Consider the following 12,641-nt stretch of genomic DNA (forward strand, 5'->3'; position numbering starts at 1 on the left):
CCACGCGTCCGCCGCCAAGATCCCCAAGCGGATGGGAGCGTGTGTCCGCCTCCGCCGGCCTTCGCAGGCGCAGTGGTACGCGGTCAGCGCGGAGACCTGAGTCCACCGGCAGCCGCAGCCGCGCGGCGGAGACGGCACTCCCTTTTTCCTCTCACCCCCGCGGTGAGAGCTACTGTTTGGGGGTTGGCGGTTTCTGCGAGGGGTGCGGAGGTCCCCGGGCGGGTCCCCGGGCGGGTCCCGCACGTCGCGACCGGGCGTCCCGACATGTCACTCACAACACTTCCCCCTTTTTCCAAACTTTATGCGAAAATGTGCGGCTATTGTGAAATCAAGCGAGCCCCGCATAATTTGCATATTCAGCGCGGACATATGCGATCATCGCGGGAAATATGCGCCCTTTTAGGAATAAATGTATCCCCGCGTAATCTGCGCCATTTGGTTGATTATGCAATGAATTATGCGATCGCGTAATCACGTTTTTCTGGAGGGCCTATATAGTTAAAGGGGCAGTTATTATAAAATGCTCGGCATTATTTCAAGACCTACTTTGTCCCCCTTGACCGCACTTCATTTAATTAGTATTTTCCCTCATGACAAGTGTGTTGTTCGTCTCTAAGGTAATACTGAGTAGCAGTAAGAGGTTTGTTTTCTGTATGCGTAATGTTGCTTAAATTCAGATTTATCATTACCACACTGGCCTTGCTCTGATGCAACAAAAAATGTAATTTAACAAAGAGACAAATGTACACAAATTGGCTTTCAGTTGCTCTCTCTGATCCTTGTCTAAAATATGAAATTATTGGCGATTAGTCATCATCCTCATTGGAGAATTACATTTAGCATTTACTGTGTTGTTTGCATCTCAGTATAACAAACATAGTTTTCAAACACCCTTCCCAGACCAAACCTCCAACCCATGCCGATCAGGCTTTAGTATTTGACTGGTTCAGTGTGTGTGTGTGTTAGATTGTGGCGAGTGTTGAATTGCACATCTCATCCACACACAAAACAACTTCCCACACAATGAGAACAAGATGCACACTTTTTAATAAAGAAATGAACAACTACTCGTATCTGAGCTTTGGCCCGGATTTATTGGGAAACTTTTTAAGAGTAGGAAAATTCACTCCAAAACCCGTGGCTCACACACAAATCATGTCTCTGACCACCTGCAGGTGACTCCCAGCAACCTTTTATTTCTTTTCCTTTCTTCCATTGTTTTGTTTCGTTTTCCTAAGTTCATTCTCAAGCAGAAAAACCAATGTGTTTATTCATTTCTTTAAACTTGTGTTCTCTAACATAGTCTTGTTTTCTGTCACTATGAAGGTGTTATAGCGCTGATTTGAGTAAACTGATTTTGCCCTTCTCTGTTCTTAAGCTTTAACCCATAGTCCCCTAGAAAACAGAACTTCCCTCAGTTAACCTTTTATAATTCTAACCTCCGCTCCATGGAACCGGGTGGACAATGAAAACAATGTTATCGCGATGTGATTTTTGAAAGATATGTTCTGTGCACTAACTGTGACTAGATGCTTTACTTGATGTTGTACTAAATGTCTTCAAGATGTCTTGGCAAACTGGACAAACATGCAGAAACAGACCATCTATAGGAATCCTACTGAAGTGGGATGGCTATGGCAAGAAAAGACTGGCAGTTGACAACAAACAAACCATCTCTGTAAAGACAAAATTACAAAACTACACTGCTTCCTGAAAAAAAATGTTTTATTGTCCTCCATTAAGATTTAGATTTGACATTTTCATCTAAGATGAGAAAACCCTGTAATTTGCATTCTAACGTAGCTCTTTGTTAATGCAGCTGCTGTCTTCACAACCAAATTGACTCTTTCGTTGTGGATTCTGTTGTGGTCTCTAAGGCACAAGATGACACGTTGGCCTGTAAAACTATTAACTTCATACTTATTTAAAGCTTTGTGTGAGGATGTGCTTGTTGCATTCTCACTATAAAACAGCAGATGTGTGTTATGAGTTCAGCTTGAACACCCTTTTCCATCTTTTAGAAAAGCTTTCAACAGCTCAGTTTAATCAAAGATCTTTTCAGCCAAATGCACTTGTTATGCAGGTCAAAAACATTTATCATTTTCCTCTCTCTTTATGCCTCTCTTACTCTATTTTATTTCACCCCAGTAATTTACATTTCATTATTCTCCTGTGGAGATTAAAGATGCTACTGCTTTGAGTCAAAGCACCCGAGTGACCATGCGCAGCGGCCTTGACTGCAAAATAACTAGCGTCTGTTATAGATGGATACAATTTCACACAGGTGAAACATTATTCAAAACTAACTTTAGTCATGTTTCACTTTCTTAAGCTTCCCAAATCTTAAACGTTGTTACATATTTATGAAGCCAATATGTACCTTTGGATCATACACAGCTCAGGTTATGGTTAGAATGAGCTAAAAAAGATTTTATCAAAAGTGCTGGCTACCAGGCTGGGGTAGGCGCTGGAGGAGGTCATCCAATATGACCAGATCTACTGTGTACCCAGTAGATCGATGGTGGACAATGTCTTCTTAATTCGAGATGTTTTGGACATCTCCAACCTTTTTGGGCTTAATACTTGGGCTGCAACTACGACTGTTTTAATCGTCGACTAGTCACCGACTATTGAAACGATTAGTCGACTAATCGGATAATTAGTAATTTTTTCTTAAATTTAGTATGAGGTTGCTTTAATTATGTGCCAAATGATAACACAAGAAAAATGGGTACTTCAATGAAATATAGATATTTTATTCAACTTTGCTGCTGTTCATACAAAAAGTAAATAAAATGTCCTATCTAAAACCAAGGACAGGCACAGTGATCAGTCAGTATAGACATAAATCCATAAATAAATCAACCTCTGTCAATTATTTTTCATTTCTTTAAGGACAGGCAATTGTGTTATATAAAAAATAAAACATCTCGTATTTTTTCTCCATCAAGTGGTTGAAATGGGTTCTGGATGGCAGGACGTACTCTGGGTTGAACTGGTGTATCATTTGTTGAAACCCGTCACCATCAACCATGGAGAGCTGCTCATATCACAGATCAGCTGCAGTATTGACTCAGTGAGGGCAGTCGCCTCTTGCGGGCTACACGTCTGTTTCTTTTGCAGAAAGGGGTCCATGGTGGCTGACAAGGGGCCAAACGCACTGCAACGGCCTAATGCGTCTCAGTTAAGGAAAACGGCTTCAAGTACAGAAACGATTCAAATTCACAAACTCAAAACGAGGTACAAAAAGAGGAACGTGGTGCAAATGAAAAAAAACGTGCTGCAAAAAACAAAGACAAATGCAGCATCATCAAACGTGCTGCAAATAGAGAAACGATGCAAAGCACAAAACAATATAAAACAAGAAACAATCTTCAAAAGGGACCGGGACCATCACCGGAGCAGGGGCTGATGCGCCCAGGACCACCACCGACGACGCGCCCCAGACCACCGCTGGAACAGCAGCTAGCTGGGGCTGGCATCGACGCCGTCGTTGCTCCAGAGCCTGGATGCTCCGGGGCCCACCTAGAGCCAGGCGTGTTCCCCTGAAGGGTGAACCAGGTTCCTGCCAACAGGGCCTAGTCTTTCTGGCTTCCTGGAGGAAGAATTTCCACCAGTCCAGAGTCTCTCCTGCTGGGTCCATGCTGGTCGGTCCGTTCTGTCAAGCCTTTCTCAGGCTGGTGTGGTGAGGACCCAGATACAGGAGAGAGAGGGAGGCCGGAAGCAGGAGTTCTCAAAAAAAAAAGGATTTATTCCAAAGAAGGCAAGAATAAAAAAAAAAGCGCTGCTTAGCAGGATCAAAAACTCAAAGAAACAGGGATCAAAAACCTGGAGGAAAACCGTGGCACGAAACATGGAGGGAAGAACAGTACAGACCGACAGGGAACAAGGGAATGACAAGACCAGATATACTCAGGGGATAACGAGACACGACGAGACACAGGTGCAGACAATCAGGGCAGATGGGACACAGGCGGGGCAAAACAGAAACTCAGGACTCAGGGGGCAAGTGTCAAACCCTGACAAACAGGATCATTTAAAAAAAATTAACTAATGAGAGTGGCCTGAACAAATTTCTTGGTATCCCTGGAAAAGATTGGAAATAATTTGTGAAATGAATGTGTTAGTGAAAGACGGAACAGCTGAATGCAAATTCTAAGGGAGACTAGAATTGAAATGCATATTGACAAGCCACAAAGCTTCAGGAAGATTTCCTTTGGCGAGATGAGACAAAACTGGAGCTTTTTGGCAAGTCAGAACAACTCATATGCAAAAAATAGATCAATAAATGACACAGTAACTACTATGAAACCTTGGGGAGGCTTTATTTTCTGGGGTTGATTGCTGTCTCTCGTACACAGTGTCTTGAATCTGTGCAGGTACAATGAAATCCCAAGACTATCAAGACATAGACTGAAATTGTAAATAGATCATATTTATTCTCACTACCTCAAACTGCTGCACCTTAAAATGTTTATGTTTATAATTTTTGTACATAGAAATTCCACATTTGTCTATTGTTTATTGTTCACCTTTCATACCACAGAGAGCGAAACTACCGGAGTCAAATTCCTTGTTGGACAATGTTCGAACCTGGCCAATAAAGCTGATTCTGATTCTGATTCTGACATTCTTGAGTGAAATGCATTGCCCATTAGCAGAAAGCTTGGTCTCAGTTCCAGGTCATGGATCTTATAACAGGATTATGACCCAAAATGCACAACTAAAAAAATCCAATGACTAAGAACACAACATTGAACTATTCTGAAGTGCCTTTCTATAAGCTCTAACCTAATTCCTGTTGAAAATTGGTACAAAGAGCTGAAACATGCCATCTGGAGGGGAAACCCTCTAATCCCGAGACTTCTGGAGCAGTTTGCTCATGACCAAAATACCGGTTTACAGTTGAAGAAGTCTAAAAGTCACTTGACTGAAGTGATTAGTTGTGGAACAAAATATCAAATTAAGAGTACCAACTAATTTACCACGGCCATTTTAATTAATCCTGTAGTTTTTTTTTTCATTATTATTTTCCTGTTGAACCCCAATTTCAAAGCAATGTCTGATATGGGTCATTTTTATTTTTGCTTCTGTCAGTTTCAAGTTATTTCAGTGACCATTGTGAGTCTTTCTTTCTTTAATGGACAAGTAAATAAAAAAAAATTAAAAAAATTGTCTGCATTTCCAAACACTTAAGGCGTAAATGAGTCCAGGTGCATCAGATGTGAACAAAATGCAGCTCAGATTAAAAATACAGCTCGGATTATTATTATTATTATTATTATTTATCACAGTAATCACACTCTGGTACATATACTGTAAGAATAACTTCACCAAGACCCTTTTAAAAAAGGTTGTCTTGGTCTGAATCGTCTGGTGAAATCTTATGCGCTCCTCCTGGTGAGATGACATACTGACCCAAACAGGATCAAAAGCCTAAAATCACATGATATGATTTGTTGGATTATGGTACAGGCAGATGAGCACATCAGTATTTCGTATGATTAATGCACACAGCCTCCCGCAGAGTGTTGGTATTCGCCTTCGGCATCTCCAGTGCATCACAACATTCCTCTTCAACTGAAGCCACACTTCAATTTCAAACTGTATTATTTGGCAAGAGGGAAAATTACAAGCAGTATAAGCAATATATATATATATATATATATATATATATATATATATATATATATATATATATATATATATATATATATATATATATATATATATAAAGATCTCTGTGTCATGGAATAACCAGTACACCATTATACTCTACAGCACAGAATCTTCCCCTTGTATTTATATTTTCCTGTTTCCATGGCAAACATAAGTGAATAATAAGAGCACGTTCATCCATGGTTTTAGGCTCAATGGGATACACTTAGATTTTTCTTTGTGTCAAAAGCAGCCAACGCAATGAGAAAATACAGTGTTCACGTACTCAATATGCGATTTCAGGGAAAAAAGAAAAGAAATGAAAGCACCCTTCAACTTATGTATATCTGGACAGCAATTGTTTACACCAAATGTTTTCTTTGTATCTGAATTTCAGATGATGGAACCAAATTTTCCCACAAGGCAAAGTGTGTATATGAGGAAATATAATTACTGCCAAACACAGCAAAGTCCTAATTCAAAGGAGTTTTGAATAATAGACATGTTATCAAAGGCATTCTTCTGCTTTCAATACACCATTGATGATGAATTTAACAAGCTTTTTCTTTTTTTTACAACTTTACCAAAAATGTTGCTGTTCCCATTTTTTCTGAAGTTTGGAAAAATTATGTATTTTTTTTCTTTTTCTTTTAAAGTATAAACAAAGAAAACCATTAATTGCTCTTAACATAAAAAGCCTGTGACTTGTTCATGCATTAATATTCTACCCAGAAGTCATTTGATTTATTAGTTTCAGCAAACCAGCGTCTTAGTGGGTGCTTCCATGGGAACACAGGATCAAGTAATATACTGAGAAAGTTCAATATATGCTCACTCACAATGCATTTTAATGAGGATGAAGGCTTTTTAATTGCCCACATGCACGCATCGAGTAAAATGGGACTCTTTTTTTGTTTCTTTTTCCTTCCAGATATTAACGAATGCGAAAGAGACCCATGTAAGAATGGAGGAATTTGTACTGATCTGGTCGCCAACTATTCCTGTGAATGTCCAGGGGAGTACATGGGGAGGAACTGTCAATACAGTAAGTCCTGTTTGGATTTTTTACTCTTTTATAACTTTTTACTTTGGTTAGATCCAGCTAACGGTGTTCAATGTTGCTGGTTTCTTTTACCAACTTACTGGTACTTGATGTAAAAGTGTGTGTGTGTGTGTGTGTGTGTGTGTGTGTGTGTGTGTGTGTGTGTGTGTGTGTGTGTGTGTGTGTGTGTGTGTGTGTGTGTGTGTGTGTGTGTGTGTGTGTGTGTGTGTGTGTGTGTGTGTGTGTGTGTGTGTGTGTGTGTGTGTGTGTGTGTGTGTGTGTGTGTGTGTGTAAAATGAAATACTTTGCGTTAAAATAAACTCTAAAAGCTTAACCACAATTGCGTTTGTAAGCTCTCATTTGTTTTTCTCTCCCTGGGACTGTGAAAAGACCGAGCGTCTGTCTTATCAAAAGCAGTGCTCTTTTTGCAAGACACCCAGGAGTTTCTCAAGCCTTCGTGCATTTATAATGCTATTATGTGGAAATTACCTGTAGTCTAGGAGCATATTAGCAATATTATATGAACAGATTTGCACCCCTAAGCCACTGTCCCTGTATGGATACTCACAAATACATTTCTTAGATATCTAACTTGGGCAAGCCACAGTTGTTTGTAGTTTACAGATATCAGGCTAGAGGAGTGAAGTCAACAATTTTAAAGATTAATCTTCATTGCAAATGAAGAGTTCTTTGTTTCTTCTTCTTTCAAGGCTAAGTGAAGGTTTTTACAAGCCCGGACAGATCAGACTTCAGTAGTTCTTTATGAGTAAAGCAACTTCTATTGGCTTTTCCCCCTAGTCACTCAGTAGTCCCTCAGTGGCTGGGTTTGGCAGGTCAATGTGGGGTTCAGTGCCCTGCTCAAGGACAATGACTGGTTTGGGGATTGCAAGATACTGCATAACTCCTGTAAGTGGTGGGGACTTCTCTGGATCTGACTGCAAAAATAGTGTTGCATCAGCAACTAAAGATGATGGACGACACGGAGCATACAGAACTTGCTGATGGAACAATGCAGTGTCTCCAACTGTCTTTTTGTAGTTATCATTAGTGTGGCAGAATGGACCTCTTCATTATCATTTGACTGTATATTTTTTAGTATTACCTTTTATTCTCCTTATTGTTTTAGTATGTATGTATGTAGTATCTATGATTAACGTGTAATTGAACTGAATTGAACAGAATGTTAATGGTAGTTTTTATAAACTGTGTGGAAGACAGAGACAGAGGGAAGTCAAAATGCATGACCTAAACAATTAGTTTGGATTAGAGAGCAAAACACCGACAGTGAAGCAGTCTTGCTGATTGAACATATGCCAACATCCATTTTTGTTTCAAACTCACGAGTTTCATTACCACTTTTAAATTCAAAACGTGCACATTGTATTATACAATGATAAACTCAGCCTTTTACTTTTAATTTGTTGTGCAGTCTGAATATTAGGATTGTTTATTTTGCCCGTGTGCTTGAACACATTAAATTTGACGTGAAGCAATAACCACAAGGTGAAAGTGCTGACTCTCAGCTGTAATTGGGTGGGTTTCATACTTTCAGAAAATTAACTGTATAGAAAATTGTGTCCCATTTATGAAAATCACCCAGAGGTGCTGTAACTGGGGCCATGAGCCCTTCACTCTTTAGCTAATATAAATGATAAATGTCAACAACTCCAAACACCCCTAAAGCTCCTAGCCAGTGCGATAAAGCTAAGCATGGAGTGCTGTTACTTTCAGAACACTCCATCTTTCTGTAAATTAATAAAGAATGTAATAAGTACTCATTGAAATGGTAACCTCCATCTATCAGAAACTTAATCAATATGGATTTTGTTTGCTCAGATAATCAGTTGCCAGATCAAAAACTGTAGAGTATTCTGTCACTAATCTCAAATTTGTAAAGAAAGGACAGGTAAAAGTATTTTTTCAGCTAAAATCTATGATCAGTACAGAATAAATGTAGTTTAATTATAACCTTTGTAATAAATGCCAAAGTAAAAGCATCCGGCTGAAACTAGCTTTTGTCAAAAGTAGACATAGTAGCTTCATTAACACTTGTTAACACTCATTGTCTAAAGAATTGTATTCAAAGCAGGGGAAGCTATAGCCTTTGATCTACAGCATAACTCCTGACAACAGTCTAGTGGCTACAGAGGTGGGCTTGGGTCTGAAGGACCAAGCAGCCAAGATGAACCCCTGAGCAAGGCCCTTATCCCCAATTGCTCCCCAGGCGAAATGGTGCGTTTTTTCTCTCAGATGTAAGTCGCTTTGGATAAAAATGTCTGCTAAATGACAGTAGTAGTAGTAGTAATAGTAGTAGTAGTAGTAGTGGTATTTAGGAAGTACAGTTATTGCTCTGAACTTTCTGCTTGTTTTTATTAATAAATCACTTTTTTTATACTTATAATAACTTTTTAAGAACTGGAAAACTTACAAGCTCTGGACAATCATAGTCTAGAATTTATCTAACCTAATTCTTGTCTAGAATAAAAACACTTTTGTCATTTTTCACTTTGTATTATAGAAGAACTGGAACCACATGCTATTCTTCTATGAACTAGACTATAATTTATTTTTCTTAAGTTACAAGGCACTTGGTTATTTAAATTCTATTCCATTCAGAGCTGAAAAGGGCAGATACGGTTCTGTTTATCTTTGGTATAATGATGACTTTTTTTTATCATGTGTGGGATTTCTCCTCAAAGGGAGGAAAGCTCAGGTGTCAGAAACAGTCAGATAAAAATTTGACATCTACTGCTTTGAGTGAAAATAGCAGAGGAGGTCTTTGTGTAAGCAGATCCTGCACATTCTGTCTTCTGTCTAATGTGCATTAACAGCATTACTTTTCCTCGCTGTAGTTTGGTATGACAAGGCTGGGATTATTATGTGAAATCAGAGTGCCGTTTAAACTGTTGCTTGTCTTTTCAATGATTACAGTGATTTCAAACTGTATTCTCATGAGCTAATAGTAAGGGAGGATGAAGAAGAATCACATTCATTATTTGTCAAAGTAAATCCTTACAAAATATCGAGGAAAGTATTGTATAAAGCTAGTGACATAACACATTGCATAAGCTGTCTCAGCCTCAATGATTGTTGCTGCTGTACTAATCCAGAGACAATTTAAGATGATAATACAGTTTCAGGTTATGACTTTTCAAAACCTTACTTTCTAGAAACATCTTTATTCTTAGATAATTGTAGCACTTCCAACATAAACACCAAATAACACATTGCTGGAAAATCTCTTCATGTACTGTAGTCTGAATTATTTCCAACTTTTATGATTCTAATGTTGGAGAATGTGGTTGCACTGATTACACAATATGGCTTTTACTGCCAAGAGTTCCAACACGTTGCACTTATGTAAAACGCGTGTCGACCAGGCCAGTAAATCATCAATTATTTACTCAACGCAGATTCAGTATACCACTGTATCAGCCTACATAAAAAGAAGGTCTGCACATTCTTAATGTGTGGTAACAGAATTGTATATGACAGAGAAAAAAAACCCACAAACACCTGGTGTATGCACATGTGAATTTACATGTGGCTACGTGTGTGCGTGTATGCATTCACATATTTATAATGATAGGAAAGTAATTGTTTCACTAAAATTAATTACCCTACTTGAGTCCATAGCAGAATATTAGGGATGATTGACAAGGATTGTGAACAAACACGATTCCTTTTTTTTCTTCCTTGTTTTTGATCATTTCCAAGTCCCATTTCCAAGTAACTGCAACATCTCAAGTACAAAAATTTAAAACTGCTATCAGGGAAACAAGTGACATAAGTAAAGCCTTATTTAATTTATTAGTAAAGCGAACTTTTGCAATCAATAGCTATTAAAAGTTAAACAAAACGTATCGATTTTATATGTCACAGGGATTAAGTTAACTATACTGTGATGAAAAGGCAGCAGCTTCTCTCTGAGGACACGTCTACCGTCTATTAACTTGAGGAAAAAAAAGGAAAGGAGTTTTACTTTTTGCTTTATTCTAAAATTACATACAATATTTGAACACCTTGAGACTGAAATGTATTACACTTCACCAAAAAAGGAATGCTTGCAACAATGTTTGACAGAGAAATGAGGCCCCTATATTTCTTTTGAGTTGGGTTTGTGCTAATCTGACCTCTCAGGCTAAGTACTGTATGCTCTTTATTAAGGTAACATTATGCTTAAATGATTTTTGAGTAAAATGTTTGTGCAAATGTATATTTCCATTGAAGTACAAAGATGTGAAACCAATCTGAAATAAGGCACATTCTCTGAACAGAGGACTGGACTTGAGTGGAGTCAGTCCAGCCCCTTAAACTACAGTCAGAATTGTAAAGACATGGTTATAAAGGATGCTGTTATACTTAAATACTGGGGTGTTTTCCCCTATAAGCATGTAACAGACCTTTTAGTAAGACTTTAGTAAGAAAATGGTATTAACTTTTGAAAATGAAAGAAAAAAATGTCTATCTATCTATCTATCTATCTATCTATCTATCTATCTATCTATCTATCTATCTATCTATCTATCTATCTATCTATCATTTCAATAGTTTTTATTTGATCAATTTAAGTGACTCCACATAAATTCAACTGCTTCTATGTGATTACCTCTTTCCTGCCACTGATTGCAGAACCAATGACCTCCCCATTGAAAGGTACTGTATCTCAAAATCAGAATAAAATAGCATCCACTCCGTAAGAGATATTCTTATGGACAGATTAAGACAAATGTTAAAAGTGAATACGATGTGGAATATCAAAGGAGCTACAGGACTTTCTGCCAAACAGTGGATACTCAACACGTGTGACAACGATGCCTGGTGATTAGTTGTTGGAGCTTTTTTTTCATAAAAAGAAAAAGATTAAGCCCAATGCAATTTTGCTCAAATCCAAAACTGTTAAAAGTGTCTCATGATCCAATGACACAAATGTTGAATTTGGCCATAATTTCAAAATACCTGGATGGCATGAAAATCACACAGCATATAACTAAAATTAACCATACCTATTGAGAAGCATGATGGTAGGGGAAAAATGCCTTTTCTTTGTAAGCTGGAACTGTGGCTTTAATAAAGCACCTCCATTTAGCCCAGAACCAACAGGTGTTTTTAGGGGAGCAAAGGATAAAAAAGAATGCTGCTCTTTAGCATGAAAACAGTGAAAAGTAAACACCCAAATCAAAGAAATGGTTTAACCAAAAGAAATATGGGGTGATCAGATAAGAGTTGCTAAGATAGGTACCCCTTTTCTCTTAACAACATTTTTCTAAAAGAGTAATATAGTATTATATCTATATATACATATAAAATATACTGGAAAATTAAATAAATAAAAGTCTAAATAATAGCTTCCATTTAGCTTTGGGTTTATAATAATATTTATATTATTATACTTATTCTATAATTTTTTTATATAATTATTATCATAGTTGTTTATTTTCTAAAAATGTAAGGAAAACTTAAACAAAAATAATATGAATAGAATGGATAGAATATAATGCCTTTTATTGTTTTTACACATGTACAGTGAGATATACATACGTAGAATGAAACTGGAGCATTTCACTCTTTATTGCAACATGTAATATTTGAGTGAATATATGATACAGATTGTGGGATTAAAAATAATTTCTTAGGGTTACTTCCACCTTCTGATAAGATTAGGAGCAGACTGAAAGTATTTTTTTTCTTTCTGTGGTCTCAATTCCTCCCACTCCTAAATGTTTGCCTAAGTAAACGCTTAGGCTGCAGCACACTTGGCTTACAAATACTTACCAGCTGCTTGTAGAATCCCACAAGCTAACCAACTTTAAATGTCTCTCTCACCTGTGGGGTCCATCAGGTTCGGGGATCAAGTTTACAGACATCGTCAACCTTGCAATCACAGCTCTGGTTGACTTCCTCAACAACAAAGCAACATGCCCCTATTGGACTCAATGAT

General features: G+C 37.8%; 1 protein-coding gene across 2 annotated transcripts in view; it reads left to right on the forward strand.

The window, feature by feature from the left end:
* The window catches only part of LOC133450403 (EGF-like repeat and discoidin I-like domain-containing protein 3), a 141,205-nt gene that overhangs the window by 78,427 nt on the left and 50,137 nt on the right, over positions 1-12,641 (forward strand). For both annotated transcript variants that reach the window (XM_061729016.1, XM_061729017.1), the window contains exon 4: positions 6,590-6,703. In XM_061729016.1, coding sequence (XP_061585000.1) covers positions 6,590-6,703 — 114 coding nt within the window. The remainder of the gene's footprint in view (positions 1-6,589; positions 6,704-12,641) is intronic.

This window comes from Cololabis saira, chromosome 9, assembly GCF_033807715.1.
Source record: "Cololabis saira isolate AMF1-May2022 chromosome 9, fColSai1.1, whole genome shotgun sequence".
NCBI classification, from domain to species: Eukaryota; Metazoa; Chordata; class Actinopteri; order Beloniformes; family Belonidae; genus Cololabis; species Cololabis saira.